This window comes from Poromitra crassiceps (genome assembly GCF_964638095.1).
Source record: "Poromitra crassiceps genome assembly, chromosome: 11".
NCBI lineage: Eukaryota > Metazoa > Chordata > Actinopteri > Beryciformes > Melamphaidae > Poromitra > Poromitra crassiceps.
The window spans coordinates 15819782-15842807 of record NC_139643.1 but is presented as its reverse complement, the minus strand read 5'-3'; the positions used below and the strand labels follow the sequence as shown (position 1 = coordinate 15842807).

The following is a 23026-nucleotide window of genomic DNA, read 5'->3' as shown; positions in this document are numbered from 1 at the left end:
GCTTCATCCTGAACACTGTCTGCTTCATCCTGAACACTGTCTGCTTCATCCTGAACACTGTCTGCTTCATCCTGAACACTGTCTGCTTCATCCTGAACACTGTCTGCTTCATCCTGAACACTGTCTGCTTCATCCTGAACACTGTCTGCTTCATCCTGAACACTGTCTGCTTTGTTTTCTGCTCCCTCCCTCTCTCTCTCTCTCTCTCTCTCTCTCTCTCTCTCTCTCTCCCTCTCTCTCTCTTTCTCCATCTCCCTTCCTGCTTTACTCTGTGTCTCTCTATCTCTCTTTGTTAATTCAATTCAGTCACTGTATTGGCTGTTTATCACAAACAGTCATATTGCCTGTCTGAGCATATGAATCAGATTTTCAGAAGCAGCAGCCGGCACGTTGGAGTTTGAGCTGCTCTGTGTGACTGTGAAGAAGCTGATGTCATCGCTGAGCCTAAACTAGCACATCTGACTCACTTCACTCATTGGGAATGTGTGTGCTTATGGATACATTTCCTGCTTGACATAAACAGAAAATGTTGCCAACCAAGTTTCTGCACATCACATACAGTATGAATGAATGAATGAATGAATGAATGAATTGATTGGACAAATTAGATAGAACAACAGACATAAATGAACTCATCAAGGATATCACAATAAAGTGGTTACACTTATTTCCATGGTGGCCTGAAGTCTCGGCAAACAGAAAAAGGAATGACACTACAATACACAATCATGCAATACAATAGTACACATGAAAAATATCAGTCAAGAACAATCACAAGTTCAAAAACCAGTCCAAGAAATGCTTAGCACTATATATCACTGCAGCTGACGCAGCAGCATGCATTTGTTTTAGGGTTATTCAGAGAATCAGCAGCATGCAACGGTTACATGAAGGAGACTAAACAGGAAGTACTGTGACAGGCAAGGAAAAGCTGCTAAGCTTCTCCAACATTTGAGAGCACGTCTCTCTTCTGGTCTCTCTCTCAGCACCCCCCCCCCCTCTCTCTCTCTCTCTCTCTCCCAACCCTTTCATTTCATGTCTTTATCTGTCACTATTCATCTCCCTGGGTGTTGTGTTTGCCATCAAGTCAGGCCGGATCAGCTACTGGGCCAATTTCAATTCCATATGGGGGAAATCTCATTTAAATTCATGGCGGACGCCTCATTGGGCGATAAACATTCAGCGAGATGCGGGTTCAACAAATCAGAATAAATCCACACTGGCTCCACACTGTCCGCCCGGAGACGAGGACGACGCAGTGGCATGATTGGAACGTGTTGGATGATGTTGTGGGTTGTTGTTTTTTTCGTGGCCCCCGGTCGCTGGAGCCACTCAGGAACTTAAATGCAGACGCACACAAATACACACACAAACACACTTACACACACAAACACAGACAAACACAAACACACACACACACACACACACACACCCGGGCATCCGCTAATGAAAAAATCTTGCTTCAGTCGCTCTAATCTACTTTAAAGATTTGGACTAGTTTTCGTCATGCACTCACTCAGCCATTTTAAATCTCTCTCTCTCTCTCTCTAACATCCGATATGCCGCTCTCTTGTTTTCCGTCTCTCTTGTCTTCGCTCATATTTTCTCTCCCTCTTGCTCGCCCTCCCTTTCTCTTATCGTTCCCTCTGTTCTATTCTCTCTCTCTCTCTCCCTCTCCCTGTCCCCCTGTCTCTCTTGCTCTCTCGCCCTGATGCCCTCCTCTCTCTCTCCCTGTCCCCCTGTCTCTCTTGCTCTCTCGCCCTGACGCCCTCCTGTCTCTCTCCCTGTCTCTCTTGCTCTCTCGCCCTGACGCCCTCCTCTCTCTCTCTCTCTCTGTCCCCTTGTCTCTCTTGCTCTCTCACCCTGACGCCCTCCTCTCTCTCTCTCTGTCCCTTGTCTCTCTTGCTCTCTCACCCTGACGCCCTCCTCTCTCTCTCCCTGTCCCCCTGTCTCTCTTGCTCTCTCGCCCTGACGCCCTCCTCTCTCTCTCCCTGTCCCCCTGTCTCTCTTGCTCTCTCGCCCTGATGCACTCCTCTCTCTCTCCCTGTCCCCCTGTCTCTCTTGCTCTCTCGCGCTGACGCCCTCCTGTCTCTCTCCCTGTCTCTCTTGCTCTCTCGCCCTGACTCCCTCCCTCATTTCTTTCACTATGATTATCTCATTTTCCCTCTCTTGCTCTCCCTTTTTTCACACTCATTCTCTCCCTCCCACTCTATCTTCTTTTGTCTCTCTGTGTCCCTTTCTCATTATCGCTCATGCTCTCTCACCCTCCCTCTCCCTCTCTCTCTCTCTGTTTCTCTCTTGTATTCTCTTTCACTCTTGGTGTCTCTCTCTCTCACTGTCTCTCTATTCCTCAGCCTCTCTATCTCGTATTCCCTGTCACTGTGTCTGCTTGGTGTTTTTTTTACAGTCATATAAACTGTGCAACAGTGTGGTTTCTCTTCATTGCCTGTGAATGTGTGCTAGCGTGACTAACATATCTAATAGCCTTAGCTAGCCTTCCACTTTAGCTCCCCACAGACACCCATGCTGCTGTTCTTAGCCTCTCAGCCCAGCATAATGAATGCTATCTCACCGGCCTGCTGTGGAACTCGTAAAGTGTGTCACTGTTACGAGCCAAGCCCATGCCAAGATAGCCTGTGTGCTTTTATAGACTGCCTGCTGATTGCCTGTTGGTTGTGGGACTTGCTATTACAGTCTTTACAAGCATTGTTTCTAATACATTTTCCCCATCAAACATTTTGCAGCACATATAATGAGTAGCTTCTATTCTATTCTATTCTATTTCTATTTCTATTCTATTTTGCTCTTAGATAAGTGCTTTGGTTGTACTATAATAAGGTTTCCACCAGCTGACCATTTTGTCAATTTTGTACTATTCTCCTACTACTCCTCTAAGTGGTGGTAGAGGCAGGGAGACAATATTTTTCTAAGATACAATATATGATATACGATATAACACGACATTATATCATATGACGTGATATGCTATGATATAATATACGATATATGATATGCTATGATATGATATATGATATGCTTCAGTTCTAATACATCCTCCACTCCTTTAGGTGGCAGTCTGGGCAGCAGGGAGATCAAGCTTCCATGATACAATACGATATAGTACAACATGTCAAATGATACGATACAAAATGCTTTAGTTGTAATGAGTCCTCCTCTCCTCCAGGTGGCGGTACAGGCAGCCAGCAGACCATTCTCCATGAGGAGCAGTGGAAGATGCCGGCTCTGCCAGCGCTACTGCTGTCGATTTACGTCCTTCTGCTGCTGCTGACCCTGGCACCACACTCCTTCAGCCAGGCCAACACCCTCTCCGCTGTCCGGATGGGTAAGTTTCTGCCCACGGCATGGCATGGGTTCAAATCCCACATCCTCTTTCTGCAGTCCAGCTGAGTTGTGTTCTCGATTTGGTTTTCAATTTAGCTCTGCTTCGCCTTTCTCTGCTTAGCCATATTTCATCCAGATGGGTGAGTTTCTGACCCTCAACGTGGGTTCAAAATTCTTTCTGTTATCCACTTTGGTGACTTTGGCCCAATCCCAATAGAGAGCTAAAGTGAACCTCACTTCCTGCTTCAGCACTGTATCCTACCAGAGATTTTCATCCGCCATTTATTTTCCCATAGACATTTCGTAAAATGCGTATAAAAATAGTTTTGTTGAAACCAAACAGTTCAGATATATTTAGAAACAGCCTCAAACAGGAGAAACCACATAACATTTCACTCGGACCAAAATGTTAAAAAAAAAAAAAGTGGTGGATTTAAAGAAAATATTTTTTCGATGTTGTTTTTTACATTTTGGAAAACGTGTTTTGAACCATGTAAACATGTTTAATCCTGCTGTAAAGTCAGGCATTTTAACATGGGGATGACCGGGGAATGACTCTCTTTTTGGAGCCAGCCCCAAGTGGCCATTCGAGGAACTACAGCCGCCTGGTCAGTCACACCCTGGAGTGGGAGATTAACTGCAATAAAAGGAGACACTTAACATTCTAGCAGCAGTTGAGTTTCTGTGCGGCCCCTCTGAGCAGATACGGCATTTTCCTGTTTGTTTCCTGGCCCTGATGGCTGTGGTTCAAATCCCCGTCGTGTGTATCGCTCCGGGCTTCGCTAACAAACACTGCCATCGCAACCAGGCCACTGAGCTGTGTGTAATAACTCACCTTTCATGCCCTGTCTTTAATAACAACCAACCGCTCGATGCACACACACATGCACACGCACGCACGCATGCACGCACGCACGCACGCACACACCCACGCACGCACACATGCACATGCACACGCACACGCACACACACACACATGCACACGCACACGCACACGCACACGCACGCACACGCACACACATACGCACACACACACGCTGCTCAGCTTTCTCTCGTTTTTGATAAGTGGAGTTTATTAATAACTGAATGGCAATAATAGAAGCAAGGTTTTAGCCCTCAGCAGTGGTATTATTGAGACAAGGTAAGAGCAGATTCAGACATTACTGTAATATCGCTGTCTTTCTTTTCCCCTCTCCATCTATGATGCACCTCTAAGCAGACTGAATATACTTTCATGCAGTGGATATTGATATTAACTGTAGCCATAATGCAGGTGTTGGTTTAGTGGCGATGGCATATAAACCTTACTGTCGGTTTATTTATTTGAATGTGATCTCAGATCCCTATACTTTATCCGCTGCCTGCTTGTCTTATATGGAGAATAACAGTAGCATTAGGCCTTTTTGGCGAGCTAGTTGACGTTAGCTAGTGAACCACTTAGAGATGAACAGTGACCACTCACTTTAGCATGGCTGCGGTCCCAGGAAGTTCATGTCTCCATTTCCCCAGATGACTTTGGCTTTTGCAGACCAGGGTCAAGTGCTGCAGTGATCCTGCTGTGATAATACTCGTATAACTGCCTTTGCAGCCATTGTCTCAAATACAATGAGCAATGTCTGTCATATTTGTTAAAGCAGAATATAGTACAGTATAACCGTCAGTCTTTTTCATGAGCCCATTCTACTTCTGGTGAAAAAAGCATGCATGTTGCTTTCATGTGGCATCTTTTTGCTTTGTGGCCTCGCTGTACTTTTTTCTTTTCTGTAGGTTATTGGGTAAGGAAGTGGGTTGCTGGTTTGAATCCTCAGCAGGGTGGGAATTACACGGAGACCATCACCTCTGGCCGTGATGCCCTGAGATCCCTAAGGCCACCTTGGCAGTGCCCTGCTACCAGCCTGCTACTGTCAGGTGCTTTAAAAGCGTCAGTGGTCTCAGTTTAATGTAGCCTGTCCTATGCAAAGGATGTGTCATTTAATCATTTTAACACACATTTCAGAAAATACTTTGCACCCTGGCATGTGATGGCCAGATCAGCTTGCCCCTAGAATGATGAAATTCCCACCCTGATCCTCAGTCAAGCTGTGAACATGTGGAGAAACACTGAACAGTACCGGAGGGACATCGTACCAAGATGTGAATGTGAAGCAAGTTGCCACTGAGTCAACCTTCCCTAGATACATGAATGGCAATGGGGATTTTGTTTTAATAACAAATCAAATAAAAAGGAGCCATTAGTGTTCACTCTATTGGAAGTCATTACTGGTTTGCGTAATTGAGGCCAATTAACAGATTTCGATTCCTGGTGGTTTAAATGTAGAAAAAAAAGATGTAAGTAGGCACACACTCATTTCCCCATAGCTGCATTTTCCTTTGTCAGGCAGTGGGAAATATAATTGAGTTCCACTCCAGTACTCTATAATATAAATCTATTTTGGAAAGTTCATGATTCAATAGCTTGAGAATAAAGAGGAGCGAGTCTGGGAAAGTGTTATTTGTCATTCAAACTCTTGTAAGTCAAAGTGGAACATTGTGCACCTGAATGGATGTAGACGTGAACTGTTGTGCTGTAGCTTCACTGAGCGGAGAGGTTTTACAGCAAGAAACCAAATTAGCAGCAAATGTACTAAAACCTACGAAAAGTAATGCATGCACTGTAACTCATATATAATCCACGTAATGTAAAGGTAATACTAAAATACTAAAAGATATAATCCACGTAATGTAAACGTAATACTAAAATATTAAAAAATATAATCCACGTAATGTCAACCCATTCTCAACGTCTGAAATCGACGCCACGGGAGTCATTCGAGTAAGCTGGGGGCGGGGTTATTAAGCTGGGGGGCGGGGCAGAGTGGAGGGGTGGGTTTGACGGACCTGTACTCTCTATCTTTGTGTCCGGAATGTGGACCACCCGTAGTCTCACATGGACCCGTGTGCAGTTTTTTTAAGCCTAAACCAACCATAGTCTCACATGGACCTTCCGTTTCCTACGGAGGGTCTGAACCACAAGTCAGCATTTCCGGGTTTGCAAGCTGCAAGCCTCTGATTGGCTGGGCTGCTACGGAAGTCCGTCTCTCTGCATGCATTGCAGGGGCGTTTCTACGGGTGGGCCCGGGTAGGCACAGGCACTTCTTGCCCTGGCCCACCCCAATTTTTTTTTTTTTTTTTCTAGAGGCAAACTTGCTGCTGCCTTGCTAGCTAATGGTTTTGTAGCTTAAAAACGCAGGTCACATCATCTCCAGAGTCTAATGCATGACGACTTCATGACATCTAGGAATTTTGTGCGCTTCTTGTGCAAAATTTCGTCATGCAATTGCCCCACCAATTTTATCCAGGCCCACCCAATTTTATCCAGGCCCACCCAATTGTATCCAGGCCCACCCATAATTGAATTTCTGCCTACGCCACTGGTGCATTGGTGGATCGTTCAAAATGTTCGGCCCCACAAGTTGCGTCACGCAAATAAGAAGGTCCGTGGTTGGTCAATTCATATGTCTGTCACGCATTTTGGTTTGGTCTTAACAACTTTCAAGAGATGTGCCCTAGACATAGATATTTATCTGGCTACTGCGAGACACAGCGTTGTTTTCAACCAGGGAACGGTGTCACGCCATCTGCTGGCCGAGCACGAGATCCGCAGCTCGAGCAGCTCTGGCCTCCCTGCTCAATGTGTTGGACATTCATAGGTTTATGCCTGAAACTGAAGGAAAACTGTTTTGGTAAGATATCATATCATGAGAATATGTTTCATGGATTGCTATAGTAACACGCTAAGTTAGCCGTGTTGCTAATGTTAGCTGTCAGATGAGTCTTGGCATTTTGCTGAACTGAACTGATTCATCTGCTCAGTTCTCAATCAAGTGAGGCAGCCTGAATGTCCATACTTGTATTGTCACCATAGCAACAAATTTCATAATTGCTCTTTTATGGTGTACTAGACAAATGACCATGACAGACCGTTCCATTAAAGTTCTGTAGGAATCCAACCATAATTTGGACTTCCTTTTTTAACAAGTGAAAGCTAAGTGTAGGGGAAGTTGCATGCTTGCCCGCCAATCAGCCGAAACCCCGGGTGAATTTTGAAGCCATTAAAGGAAGTGGCAAAGCTGCAATTCTTCTAACATCAATAATTTAGAGATTATGTTCTTAATAGCTAATTTTCCTTCTTCTAATATGTTTCCAAATGGTGATTTTCAAAATAAGTGCATCATTAACGAGATATAACGGTTATAAAAAGGGGTTGTTTTCTGAGTGATCGACAAGTAGCAGACTGCAAACAGCCAATGATCAGAAAACAGCTGGGAATAAATCTGTTGGCAACATCAGCACATGGAGACACTCGGCACTCTGGCAAATTAACGATTGGGGACCAGAGTTTAACAAGTCATCAGCGAGCGTGTCCTGTTTCCTGCCCCGACTTACCGTAAGTCACCACTATTCTGCACAAACTACCATCAATGACTTGAATGTTGCACAATCAATCATTTAGAAAGAATCATTAACTTCAGTTCATTGTTAAATATCTCGAAACTACAGCGGCCCAGTCTGTAAGGCATTGTGTCACCCCAGGACTGAAGTGACCAATTATCCTGTAAAACATTTGCATACCGTTTTTGTGCCATCAGTCATTTTGCAAGAGTAGGTGTCACTTTTTCTTTAAGTGGTGAGGATATCATTTTGGAGCCGAACTCAACCTGAATACAAAGCTCACATTTCACCTCTGTGTCTGAAGCACCTCTGTGTCTGAAGCACCTCTGTGTCTGAAGGACCTCTGTGTCTGAAGCACCTCTGTGTCTGAAGGACCTCTGTGTCTGACTTCTGTGTCTGAAGGACCTCTGTGTCTGAAGGACCTCTGTGTCTGAAGCACCTCTGTGTCTGAAGCACCTCTGTGTCTGAAGCACCTCTGTGTCTGAAGGACCTCTGTGTCTGAAGGACCTCTGTGTCTGAAGGACCTCTCTGTGTCTGAAGCACCTCTGTGTCTGAAGCACCTCTGTGTCTGAAGGACCTCTGTGTCTGAAGGACCTCTGTGTCTGAAGCACCTCTGTGTCTGAAGGACCTCTCTGTGTCTGAAGCACCTCTGTGTCTGAAGCACCTCTGTGTCTGAAGGACCTCTCTGTGTCTGAAGCACCTCTGTGTCTGAAGCACCTCTGTGTCTGAAGGACCTCTGTGTCTGAAGGACCTCTGTGTCTGAAGCACCTCTGTGTCTGAAGGACCTCTCTGTGTCTGAAGCACCTCTGTGTCTGAAGCACCTCTGTGTCTGAAGGACCTCTGTGTCTGAAGGACCTCTGTGTCTGAAGCACCTCTGTCTGAAGCACCTCTGTGTCTGAAGCACCTCTGTGTCTGAAGGACCTCTGTGTCTGAAGCACCTCTGTGTCTGAAGCACCTCTGTGTCTGACTTATGTGTGTGTCGGTGTGACTCACATCTGGCCCTGTTAGACCCTGTTCACACCTGGTAATAATAACATGTGTCCTGGGTGATCCGATCACAAGTCGACATCTTTAAGTACATCATGCAGTTCACACCATGGCGTCAGCATGTGTGTGTCTCAGTGGCGACTTATGATTGGATCTCACTCCCTATATGCAAATAAACACGTATAGTAGGCTACTTCTTTTCCATTTGCAAAGCCCAAATGCCGTGCTGTTTTTAACCTCATATATCTCAGAGGACGTCTCTGCTGTCGGTAACTCTTTACAATAAAGCTGCCTTCACGTGAGAAGCCATCTTCTCTCACCGCGAGGTAGAGCGGAGAAAGCTCAGCGGGAAGTCGCTCAAAACCATATGAACTTTGAGCACAGCGCAAGGTGGCACATGTGAGAGGGGCGCAACTGGCAATAGCAGACTCCATGACATGTTAATATATCTAGTAGAAACGTGATGTATGCAACCTATTTTGGTTCAGAAATGTTCATATTCTACTTAGCCTGTCTGTGGATTGCAGAAACATAAACTGCCAACATTGTATTCCGGCGACCAGGTTGCGCGCACACACACACACACACACACACACACATGCGCACACACACGCACGCACACACACACACGCGCGCGCACACGCGCACACACATGCGCACACACACACACACACACACACACACACACACACACACACACACACACGCACACGCACACAGACACACACACACACACACACACACACACACACACACACACACGTCAAACCCTCATGCCAGCTGTGTGCTTCTTGTTTGCTAAAGGACACTGGCCACCAGAGGATCCTTCCAGCGGTCTGGTTCCACCCACAGGCAGATAGAGAAATTTGTTGTTTTTTATTCTCCTTTTGTCTTGTCTTGTAACATCTGTCCTGTCTACCTACAGTATCTCTGCTCCCAGGAGGCCACACGTATCAAAGCATGTCCACCTCAGTATCTGTGGAGTCTTTTTCTCTTCTTCTTCAGTAGCTACAGAGATGAGAAGTGACTACTAAGCCTGTTAGTCCATGTTTTCTCTGAAGTTACAGTGTCTCAAGACGTGCAGTGAAATAACACCATACTCTCTGTGGATCTGAAGCTTGATCAAATGAGTTGCACCAGTCTGTGTCAGAACAGTCTGTGTCAGAACAGTCTGTGTCAGACGAGTCTGTGTCAGACCAGTCTGTGTCAGAACAGTCTGTGTCAGACAAGTCTGTGTCAGACCAGTCTGTGTCAGACCAGTCTGTGTTAGACCAGTCTGAGTCAGACCAGTCTCTGTCAGACCAGTCTGTGTCAGAACAGTCTGTGTCCGAACAGACTCTGTCAGACCAGTCTGTGTCAGACCAGTCTGTGTCTGAACAGACTCTGTCAGACCAGTCTGTGTCAGACCAGTCTGTGTCCGAACAGACTCTGTCAGACCAGTCTGTGTCAGACCAGTCTGTGTCTGAACAGACTCGGTCAGACCAGTCTCTGTCAGACCAGTCTGTGTCAGACCAGTCTGTGCAAGACCAGTCTGTGTCAGACCAGTCTGTGTGAGACCAGTCTGAGTCAGAACAGTCTGTGTCAGACCAGTCTGTGTCAGACCAGTCTGAGTCAGAACAGTCTGTGTCAGAACAGTCTGTGTCAGACCAGTCTGACTCAGACCAGTCTGTGTCTGAACAGTCTGTGTCAGACCAATCTGACTCAGACCAGTCTGAGTCAGACCAGTCTGAGTCCATCATCTATTACCCATCAATGAATGGGTAACCAACAGGCTAAACTCCCAAAGCGTGGTGTATCTCTTTAAGGATGTAGGAACGTGTTGAGTCTTTGACTTGAATGCTGTGACATTATCTGCTTCTCCAGACGGAGTCGGAAGCTACTTCATTTTGAATGCACAGAATGAGAAGCAGTCCAGCGTGAGTTGGCTGAAGGCTGTTTGGAGGCTGGTGTTATGGGCCGTGATGCTCAGGCTCCCCAGGCTGTCCTGTGTGTGTGTGTGTGTGTGTGTGTGTGTGTGTGTGTGTGTGTGTGTGTGTGTGTGTGTGTGTGTGTGTGTGTGTGTGTGTGTGTGTGTGTGTGTGTGTGTGTGTGTGTGTGCGGGTTATTTCCTCCTCCCTTGGCAGTCAAGTGGGAAACAGTGCGATGGTGAAGAACATATGGCATGGCCCTCTTTGTATGGACTTCTGGCTGGCTGATCCACCAAGAGCTGCTCATAAAGGAAAACCCAGGGTGTGTGTGTGTGTGTGTGTGTGTGTGTGTGTGTGTGTGTGTGTGTGTGTGTGTGTGTGTGTGTGTGTGTGTGTGTGTGTGTGTGTGTGCGTGTGTGTGTGTGTGTGTGGCAGCACTCCCAAAAGTTCATTTTTGATGGATAGTTTGCTGTCCGTTGGGTTGCTTTGGAACCAGGGTGCAAAATTAACTTTTTTGTCCACCAGCCAAATGGCCAGTAATGTTCCAATTTTACCAGCTACTCAATAGATTATGATTTTATTTTATTTTATTATTATTTTTCTGGCTGGTGAGTGAAGTAAATCTACCCAGCCACTTGCATAATTAGCATTGTAAAATGGTAACGTATGTTCATACAGGGGTGGGCGGGGTTCCCGGAGGATTAGGGTCTGGGGAGAGGTTAGGTGTAGGTCTGGGGAGAGGTTTAGGTTTAGAGTAATAGCTTTTGCACACCAAGTCCGTATTTTCGTCCGAAATTGGCGCACGGAAAAAAAAAGAATACGACCTCATTTGTGTCAATCGACACACCGAGTCCGACAATTACGTCCGTCATTTAAGTTTTCGGACGAGGTTCGATTTTCTGCGTTTTTCGCATCAGTCAATAGATTTTTGCGAGCTGGGACCCGTCTATGTTTTCAGATGACGGATTAAAAAACACCCATATGAAAACAATCGGACTGTGTGTGTAAAGACCTTTAGGGTCTGGGAGAGGTTAGAAAAGCGAACATCTCCGGAAACGAACAATAAACGTACCTTACAATTTTTCGATTTCGGAGCTGAAATTGAAACATAGCAACGTTGGTCCAAAAACGTTGCTGTTTTTTTTTTTTTTTTTTTTAGATCGGGCTGGAAATAGCCTACACCCTCTCACACCACGACCTGAATGACATTCTTCCACCAAACATTTCATGTTTCTCCACCACAAGTTTGAAAATGTTCATCCGCCACAAATTGAATTACATCCCAAAGGTTGGTTAATGGTTAAATGGCAATTAACAGCACTTTGCTTACATTTAGGCAGCAAAACAAGTTGGGTTAAGGTTATCGGGTAAGCTTACGGTTGGGCCACTAAACCAACTTGGTTAATCTTAGGAAAATGGTTTGATCATGGTTCAAAAATATATATATTTGACTCACAGTTGTAGGCTGTCCTTTGGAAACACCGGGAATCAAACCCGAAGGCAAACGTATACAGTACGCCCACCCGCCACGCCTGACCACAACGGCCTTTACTTTCCACCGTGCTGTTTCAATGTCACAATACTTCCTCTAGGGTGTCTGGGTAGTGTAGCAGTAGATTCCCTGCCTACCAACATGAGGGTCACAGGTTCGCGCCCCCATGTTACCTCCGGCTTCGTCTGGCGTCCATAGAGTCACGGGTGGGAAGCCGGATTAGGGGTATGTGTCTTGGTCGCTGCAATAGCGCCTCCTCTGGTTGGTTGGGGTGCCTGTTCGTGGTGGAAGGGAACTGGTGGGAATATGATCCTCCCACGTGTTATGTCCTACCAGACACATCGGCTCAGCGGTGACACCCCTTTAGTATCCCTCTTATCGCCTCCTTATCACCCCCCTACCCCCCCCCCCCTCTCTCCCTCCCTCCCTCCCTCTCTCTCTCCCTCTCTCTCCCTCCCTCTCTCTCTCTCCCTCTCTCTCTCTCTCCCTCCCTCTCGCTCTCTCCCTCCCTCTCTCTCTCTCCCTCTCTCTCTCTCTCCCTCCCTCTCGCTCTCTCCCTCCCTCTCTCTCTCTCCCTCTCTCTCTCTCTCCCTCCCTCTCTCTCTCCCTCCCTCTCTCTCTCCCTCCCTCTCGCTCTCTCGCTCTCTCTCACTCCAGCAGCGTTCATTGTGAATAGCCTCCCTGCGTGTGGCCGGTGACCCAGAGAAGCAGACAGACTGTAAACAGAGATAGTGTCTAAAGAGTGCTGAGCTCTCTAACCGGCTACCAGCCTCTCATCTCTCCTCTCCAGGTGAGATGGTCGCTGCAGCGCAGAGCTATTTTGCCCATTTAGATCTCCCCAAAAAATATCTTCTGGAATTTTCCGATAAGAGGAAGCACATTGTGACGGGGACTGGTGTTTTAAGCCAAGGTCATTTTTCAGTTTGTTTACAGATTAAGAAGAAGATCATGCTTAATTGAATGTTCGTACTCCTAAAAGCAACATTCAGAGAAAATTGCAAGCTTAGTTTGCTAACAAATTATAAGTATTTAGTGATCCTAAAATGGTTGTTCGTTATAGTGAGGGTGTTCTACAACATCTAAACTAGCGTAATAAGGTTTTTGTTTCTAAAACAAAAGGAAACAAAAAACATCATTTTATGTTGATTTGTGTGATTTCAGTGTGATTACAGTGTGAGTTCAGTGTGATTTCAGTGTGATTACAGTGTGATTACAGTGTGATTTCAGTGTGATTACAGTGTGATTTCAGTGTGATTACAGTGTGATTACAATGTGATTTCAGTGTGATTTCAGTGTGATTACAGTGTGATTACAATGTGATTTCAGTGTGATTACAGTGTGATTACAGTGTGATTTCAGTGTGATTTCAGTGTGATTACAGTGTGATTTCAGTGTGATTACAGTGTGATTTCAGTGTGATTTCAGTGTGATTACAGTGTGAGTTCAGTGTGATTACAGTGTGATTTCAGTGTGATTACAGTGTGATTTCAGTGTGATTACAGTGTGATTTCAGTGTGATTTCAGTGTGATTACAGTGTGATTTCAGTGTGATTACAGTGTGATTTCAGTGTGATTTCAGTGTGATTACAGTGTGATTTCAGTGTGATTACAGTGTGATTTCAGTGTGATTACAGTGTGATTTCAGTGTGATTACAGTGTGATTTCAGTGTGATTTCAGTGTGATTACAGTGTGATTTCAGTGTGATTACAGAGCACTAAGAACAATTTAAAACAACGTGTGACCTGCTTCTGGAATGTAAGCAGCTCAGAGGATTCAAATATCATCTGTCCTCTGGTTCTTATCAGACCTCAGCCCAATGAACGTCTTTTTATCCGTTTGGAGCGTTTGTGAGACGTTTTACCACGTCAGGACAGAGTCAGATGAGATGTCATTTTTTACTGTGATTGGACGAAGCATCTGGCACCCTGTTTATTCTCCTCAAAGCCGGCTGTGTTTTGAAGGTGGCGGACACGATAAAGCCTTCTAGTTCACAGAGTCGTTAATTATTTACAAAACACAAATCAAACCCAACATAAACCAGCAGCAAGACTTTCATGAGGCTGTGTCTGCCCGATCGCCCCCAGGTTTTATATCACCCAGGAAAATAGGGGCGGATTAATTACACACAGAAAAAAAAAAAAAAAAAAACGTAACAAGACGTTTCAAAGAATAGTTAACCCAAAAATAGAAATTCTGTCATCATCAGGTTTGTCCATATAACACACAGAGAGGCTACCAGTACAACTCCATAGCAGCCTCCATAGCAGAGTTCCAAGAAACAGTCAAACACACAGTGAATTGAAACAGTCAAACACACAGTGAATTGAAACAGTCAAACACACAGTGAATTGAAACAGTCAAACACACAGTGAATTGAAACAGTCAAACACACAGTGAATTGAAACAGTCAAACACACTGTGTGTGAATTGAAAGACCTATAGGGCTCAAACGCAAAAAAACACGCTTTGCGCCTGCCTACCCGTGACTCGGGAAGATATAGCGTCATGTTTTTACGCCTCGAAATGCGCTTTACGCTGAAGAGGCGTGGCGCAGTGCCAGAATGGGCGTTCCTGCCTTAAATACCAGCCTAAAGCTATATCTTACCAACTGGCGTTAATTTTGTGGTTAGCGCTTTTCAAAACCAGGCCTTATTCAGTGCGCCGCCCCGGGGATGCACCCACGGCCTTATTCAATCACTCTTTCTGCCACTATCTCACTCTCTCTCCCCCCTCTCTCTCACTCTCTCTCGTGCGTCAATTTCTGCCCCTATAGCACACTGCAAGCATCAGATCTGAAATGTAGGCTACACCACAGAATGACAGAACCATCACTATTTTGGAAGAAAGGCCACACTAATGTATAAGTAGGCACTAGGCAGGCACAATGACCGATGAAAAAAAAGTTGTTATACCGTAGTTTTGAGACCCTGTCATTCAGAGGCTGTTGCATCAAACAATGCGATATCATGCTGTCCAAACTTTCACCAATCCAATCTCATCATGACATCCAGGGATAGGCTATATTTTTCTAGCCGATGCGTTTAGAACATTATTCTCAGTTTGCTCTTGCTATAGTGTAGCGTATTTACATGCTTGTTGTTGTTTGAGGAGCATTATGGAGACAGACGGGGAAGAAAGAGGGAGGGGGGGGAGCTCACATCACTTTGGTCTGGCTTTTCTGACCGGACTGGATCGCTCCGTGGAATCAGAGCTTGAAAGGGAAGAGTGTGATTTGTTTACTGCAGGTCGCCAATGGCCACAGTTGTGAATAATTCTATGCTTAAAAGGCGTGGTTAAATGGTTAGCGCCGGCTTTAGCGCCGAGGACAAATTAGGGAATGCGCCTGACCACGTAATAGCGCTGCCTTAAACGCTAATTTAAGGCCAGGGTGAAGATAGAGCCCCTAATGTATACAGTACACCAACCACTCAGCTGTAGTATTCAGATTGTCACTAAATGATGGTGTAAATAAATCTTTTTGAAACTCTGAAGAACTGGTCCCCACTGACTTCAGTTGTTTTGGAGAAGGCTGATATTCTCTTGTTAAGCTGTGATGTATGACCTCCCGACAATACGACTTCCGGGTCCAAGCGCCTCCAAGCCTCTCTGCTGTGTCCCTCATTGTTTGAGTAGATCCGAGACTAAAAAAACGATTCAACTGTCATTCTACCGCTTTCCTTGCGATGAGAAAGAGACGAGGAAATGCTTGCGGTTAATGGTAGGTAAGTTATAATTCAGAGAAAGTATGTAGAAAAACAAAGTCTAAAAAGATTATCTATAAAAAGTTATGTTGAATAAAAAAAAAGATTTATAAAAAGATTCACGGGTTCCGCTATAGTTGTTTTGAATGAGGCGAATGATTGGCCATGGAAGTGACTAGGGGTGTGCCAATTAATCGTATAATCGATGCATCGCGATTAGTCACGTGACGATTAAAATCGATTCACAATGTTCGATTATCGATTTGCAAAAAATTGCAACAAAAAAAACAGAACCAAAGTACTGGAAACTGGAATCACTGAAGAAAGCATGCAGGGTGGCTGTAACATGTGATGCGTAGACTTCAGTCGCAACTGAAGATAATGGAGGTACATTTGTTTGTTTACTTTAATTAATGGATACTGACAAATATACCTTGCTTAACACGTTGAGTGCCAAGGACGAGATATCTCGGCTTACATAATCCAACCGTTGAGTGCCAAGGACGAGATATCTCGGCTTACATAAACATTTTTTTTTTGACGGTGGGACATCGATCAACCCCTTTTACGTCTCCTACACCAGAATTGGAGGTATTGAATGTGTATAATCTATTTTACCGACCCACTGAGTGTCGACATGTCTCTCCACAGTAGAAAGAGGCGACCCAAAACTGGACGGAAAAGCGCGAGGAAGCCGTTCTCATACTGTAAAATTGATGGCGAAAACGCTTTCACTTTCGCGCTGATGCACAGCGGTGGCAACGGTGGGGGGTTCCAAGAATAGATTGGATGCACACTTTGAAACACGCAGCATAAATATGACCAGAATCGCATCAAAGCTCTCAACCAAAACTCCACGAAACGAGCGAGTCCACCCAGACTTCCTCAAACAGCGGCCGCGCAAACAGGCAGCAGCCAGGCAGCAGCAACTTCGTTGCGACACGCCCGCTGGAGAGCCAGGGAGGCAGGAGGAGAACACACACGGAGGGAGGAGTTGGAAGCAGAGGGGGGTTTCCTGCTGTTATGGAGGAAATTACTGTTCAAAACTATTGTTTAGATGTCTGACTCTTACTGATGCCAAAAATGAATGGTTAAAGTGACTGTTCTATCGAATTTCACAAAAAGCCGTTTATCTCTGAATAATTTTTCTGACGCTGAAACCATGCTGTATTCAACTGCTAATGCTTACATAACTACTAACTCTACAAACTAACTCTTTTAGACAGAGAAAGCACACATTCTATTAGTTCTTTTTAGATGATTGGTGTTCACGAAGTCTTAACAGAAAATAATCCTCGGCTCTTGTAAAATGAGCCAGAATCCTCAAAAAAAAAAAACTGGCAGAACCTACCTACAGCATTGAAAAAAGGGCTGGCAGTCAATGTGTTAAAAAAAATCCTGTTTGGTGAAAAAGATGCATCGAAAATCGTGATTAATCGTAATCGTTTAATAATTGAATCGTAGCACCCTTAATCGTAATCGAATCGAATCGTGAGGTGCCTAAGGTGGCACACCCCTAGAAGTGACGCGGGTCAGTCTTAACAACCGAATTGGGTTGTGCTGGCAACCTCCGTGTGTGTCACCTGTGTTTCATTTGGCATGAGAGGGAGGCCTCACCTGTGTTTACACTGGCATGAGGGGGAGGAGCTAATTTCACCTGTGTTTACACTGGCATGAGGGGGAGGAGCTAACCTCACCTGTGTTTACACTGGCATGAGCTAATTTCACCTGTGTTTACACTGGCATGAGGGGGATGAGCTAACTTCACCTGTGTTTACACTGGCATGAGCTAAATTCACCTGTGTTTACACTGGCATGAGGGGGAGGAGCTAAATGCACCTGTGTTTACACTGGCATGAGCTAAATTCACCTGTGTTTACACTGGCATGAGGGGGAGGAGCTAACTTCACCTGTGTTTACACTGGCATGAGGGGGAGGAGCTAACTTCACCTGTGTCTACACTGGCATGAGGGGGAGGAGCTAACTTCACCTGTGTTTACACTGGCATGAGGGGGAGGAGCTAACTTCAACTGTGTTTACACTGGCATGAGGGGGAGGAGCTAACTTCAACTGTGTTTACACTGGCATGAGGGGGAGGAGCTAACTTCACCTGTGTTTACACTGGCATGAGGGGGAGGAGAAGACAGAATTTAGGGTTGAGTCAGTGAATCTGTATTTTTGTTCTTTCTATCAAATGAAACAAATTCTCAGTGTGTGAGACTGTTTCACTCTTATCTCGTCAAACCCACCCACCTGGGAGACGCCGCAGACAGAAACAAACATCCCTTCACCTCTGGCATTTACAAAGCGATGTGCGTCTGATGATGTGGTCTGAATAATGGAACTATGTGGTATTTTGTGTGCGTTCACGTTGTTTGCATTCTGTCTGCATCTGTGATCAGGCCTGGGAGGTGGGGAGGTGGCAACAAAAAAGAAACATGGCAGGTGTTACTGTATACCGCCTTGTAGCTACTTTTTCCCTCGCCGTCTCTCGTAGGAGGAAATAGAAATGATGACAAGTTGTTTTCCGCCGCGGCCGTGTGTGTCGCAGCTGCTGTGAACCCCCGCGCCGCCATCAAACATCAGGCTCCTCCCTGCTCACAGGGACGAGGATGGGAAGATCTATTTTTAGGTACGTTATCCTGGCGGGAGGCGGCCGGCGATGCCTCCACCCGCAGTGACGGTGCTTTCTACCCTGATGGCCCCTACTGTGTCTCTCTAATGCAAACACACTGTGCGGGTTGTGTTTACACCCAGCTGACTCAGATCATAATCTGAACAGGTCATTTAATCTGTACGGGGTTGTTGTTTACACCCGGCTGACTCAGATCATAATCTGAACAAGTCATTTCATCCAGCGTTGAGTCTGGAAACCTTCTATTTGTAGTGAAAGAATCTGTCAGTGGGGTGAGATTCACTTTATCTCACTAACCCCACCCCTCTGGCACGCCAGGCAGACTGAAACAAACACTGTAACTACAGCCTGGATTGACTTTTCATTGGATGCAGAAAGGCTCGTCTTGTCTGAGTCTTTCATAGTATGAGGCGAGGTCCTTCGCTGAAGCTGATTGGACGGCTAACTTGAGAGCGACACTTGCTGTTTCAACCTGGTGGGCGAGGCTTTGTGCAAAATGAATTTCCACCTGTCTGACTGGATATCCGACGCACATTACATTACGATCACAATGCCTTCTGTGTTACATCTTGAATTAACATACATGAATATTAAGCTTATTTAGAATAAGATACTCAGATAGAGGTCACATTTTACTTATTTGTTGTTTTTACTGTTTTATTCGGTCTAGTTCTATTGTTTTATATTTCTGTAAGCACTTTATAAACTGCTTTGATTCTTGTATTGCTTACACAGTGTGTTTTCTATACATAAAGTGCTTTGTAGAAAGAGAAGTAGATGATGATAACGATGATGATGATGATGATGGCTACTAATTATTATTAGTATTCTTCATACCATACCAGGTATAGATGGGGTTGCAGATCCTATTTGACTAAGGTTTAATTATTGTTTGTGTGACAGTATATCTGTTTTGTTTGCTTGTACTGTCGTTACAGATTTTGTTTGCAGTCCTCTGCTGTCTTTCATAGGTCTTACATCATGGCTAACACTGTATGTAACCTCCTCCCATCAGGCAGGAGATACAGGAGCATCATGGCTAACACTGTATGTAACCTCCTCCCATCAGGCTGGAGATACAGGAGCATGAAGTGCAAATTAACATCTGGCTTCAGGGATAACACCTACCTCCAAAGCCATAAGGCATCTGAAGTTGCACTGAGTCATCATTATGTATGACCTGTACAGTACTTTGAACTGTCTGCACTTGATGCTGGTGATGCTGCTGGGTATACTCCTCCTGAATCTATTGTGTTGTCTTTGATGTTTATGGTTTGTATATTGTGTGCTGCTGCATCGTGTTTGTCTGAGAGTGAACCAAGACAAATTCCTCTCAACATTTATTGAATCTTTCTTGAATCTTCAATGTTCTCCCAGAGCCAAGTTGGTCAGCTCAATGTGTCTGAAGCAGCAAAACCACTTCCCGTATGTTCATCATACTTAAACCTCTAAAGGAAACTAATTACTATTCTCTCATCTTGGCAGCCCTCTCTCCCTTCTAATCCCTCTCCTTCCCTTTTCCTCTCGCTTTCCAGCGGCCATTTTGGACGACCAGTTGTCGTGCGGGCGTGGCGAGCGCCTGGCGCTGGCCCTGGCCAGGGAGAACATCAACAGTCTGATGGAGGGTCCCCAGGCCCGCGTGGAGGTGGACATCTACGAGCTGCTGAAGGACTCCCAGTACCACACCACTGACACCAGTGAGTCTGATTGCTGCTCACAGCCTTCTTTCTCTAGCTTCTTTTTCTTCTTCTCTTCTCATGTTTTTGGTTTATATTATTTTTTCTGCATTTTCTCCTTTGTTACATATCTCAAAGTCGAGAGAAAGAGGAGAGATTTGGAATTAATTCATTTTTATAGTGTTTTTGTTTGACCCTATGACTACAAAATTACTTTTCAAAACAATCTGTCTTGTAAAATGTTCTCTTCTAATAATTCTATTTTTTTTCCATTTTGCATTTTGCATTTTTCATTTTCTCCTTTATTACATAGTAGCAATGTACCCTGCGTTGCCTGGGTTAAATAGGCACAAAGCAATACAAATGTGCCTTTTGCTTGGCTGGAAATTATGGTTTCCAGATGGTTTCCAGGACTTTACAACCTGCTCATGACCTTCCCCCGATCATAACACAACTTAATCATAACTTTCAGGCCAGTCCCACCTTAGGTGTGGGCATAGGGTGGTTTCCAGGTGGTTTCCAGGACTTTTCAGGTAGTTCCAGGACTATCGTTGTTTGACCGTATGAGTACAAAAAATTATTGTCAAAACAATAAAAACTTCAAGGTAAAACTCATTATTTGTGATGTAGCCTACCTAAAAATCTGAATCAGAACTTAAAACGTTTGAGCAAAGGCAAACATAACTAAATTGAGCTGTTTAAAGGAAGAATTGAGGGCGTTCACTCTACGTGAAGTCAAAGCGCCCACATCGTGCAGGCTTAGCGCTAACCTTTGTTTAACAAGGCAGGTCAGTGGTGTGAGCGGCCAAGTGCAAGTCGCTCGATGACAGAGAGCCATGCTTGTGGGCATCTATGGGGTCTATATGTTCACAGTATTAAAGCAGAAAGACAGAACTATAGCTATATATGCATAAGTCAATATTTGAGTGTTTATCGCAAGTCATATTGTCATCACAATATTGAACAATGCCATCGCACATTGCATATTTTGCTCGTATCATGCAGGCCTGTAGCGCTAACCTTTATTTAACAAGGCAGGTCGGCGGTGTGAGCGGCCAAGTGCAAGTCGCTCGATGAACCCGCCCTCTAAATACCACACATGTTCTGCTTGAATACGAGGTGGGCAGATAGACAGATGGGCAGACTCTGGCTCATTATCCAGATTCAGCGTGTTTAGTGGCGGGGTGGAGCCCGCTCACACCACAGTGTTCTGCATGAGCAGCTACACTAGAAGCATATTGATTGCAAACTGCCAGCCAGCGAGAAAAAGAGACTTCCCGACTGAGTGGAAGTTCATATTTTCTGTCCGAGCAAAGCACGGGCATACACACACACACACACACACACACACACACACACACACACACACACACACACACACACACACACACACACACACACACACACACAGACGCACGCACACACAAATGCACACACATACTGTACACGCGCGCACACAGATGCACGCACGTACACACACAACACACACACACAGACACATGCACGCACACACAAATGCACACACGCACACAAACACACATTCTGATAAATGAGGCCTACGCAGAAGTAACAAAAATTGCAGTTCCTTGAATGGCCACTTGAGGCTGGCTGCAAAATGATAATCAATTCAGACGTGTTGTATCGTTGTTTCTTCTGGCACTAGCTGGCTAACTTTAGTTTCTTTCACTATGGCTTCGAGAAGAATTGAGAATAGGAAGTGAAAGTGGTGGAGTGTGGTGAAAGCAGACTGGTCTCTGCAGTGATTGGTTGTGGTGAAAGCATGCAGACTCTGGTCACTGCAGTGATTGGTTGTGGTGAAAGCATGCAGACTCTGGTCACTGCAGTGATTGGTTGTGGTGAAAGCATGCAGACTCTGGTCACTGCAGTGATTGGTTGTGGTGAAAGCATGTAGACTCTGGTCTCTGCAGTGATTGGTTGTGGTGAAAGCAGACTCTGGTCTCTGCAGTGATTGGTTGTGGTGAAAGCATGCAGACTCTGGTCTCTGCAGTGATTGGTTGTGGTGAAAGCATGTAGACTCTGGTCTCTGCAGTGATTGGTTGTGGTGAAAGCATGCAGACTCTGGTCTCTGCAGTGATTGGGTGTGGTGAAAGCATGCAGACTCTGGTCACTGCAGTGATTGGTTGTGGTGAAAGCATGTAGACTCTGGTCTCTGCAGTGATCGGTTGTGGTGAAAGCATGCAGACTCTGGTCTCTGCAGTGATTGGGTGTGGTGAAAGCATGCAGACTCTGGTCACTGCAGTGATTGGTTGTGGTGAAAGCATGTAGACTCTGGTCTCTGCAGTGATTGGTTGTGGTGAAAGCATGCAGACTCTGGTCTCTGCAGTGATTGGTTGTGGTGAAAGCATGCAGACTCTGGTCACTGCAGTGATTGGTTGTGGTGAAAGCATGCAGACTCTGGTCACTGCAGTGATTGGTTGTGGTGAAAGCATGCAGACTCTGGTCACTGCAGTGATTGGTTGTGGTGAAAGCATGCAGACTCTGGTCACTGCAGTGATTGGTTGTGGTGAAAGCATGCAGACTCTGGTCACTGCAGTGATTGGTTGTGGTGAAAGCATGTAGACTCTGGTCTCTGCAGTGATTGGTTGTGGTGAAAGCAGACTCTGGTCTCTGCAGTGATTGGTTGTGGTGAAAGCATGTAGACTCTGGTATCTGCAGTGATTGGTTGTGGTGAAAGCATGTAGACTCTGGTCTCTGCAGTGATTGGTTGTGGTGAAAGCATGTAGACTCTGGTCTCTGCAGTGATTGGTTGTGGTGAAAGCATACAGACTCTGGTCTCTGCAGTGATTGGTTGTGGTGAAAGCATGCAGACTCTGGTCATGGTGGGAGCATGATT

The 23026-nt window shown here is 45.3% G+C and overlaps 1 protein-coding gene across 1 annotated transcript in view; it reads left to right on the top strand.

Moving 5' to 3' along the window:
- Positions 1-3189: 3189 nt before the first annotated feature.
- Positions 3190-23026, top strand: part of LOC310784857 (glutamate receptor ionotropic, kainate 5-like) — a gene marked incomplete at its 3' end in the record, with an annotated part of 140745 nt that continues 120908 nt past the window's right edge. The window contains exons 1-2 of the mRNA XM_083645893.1: positions 3190-3343; positions 20032-20193. Coding sequence (XP_083502019.1) covers positions 3235-3343; positions 20032-20193 — 271 coding nt within the window. The 5' untranslated portion in view covers positions 3190-3234. The remainder of the gene's footprint in view (positions 3344-20031; positions 20194-23026) is intronic.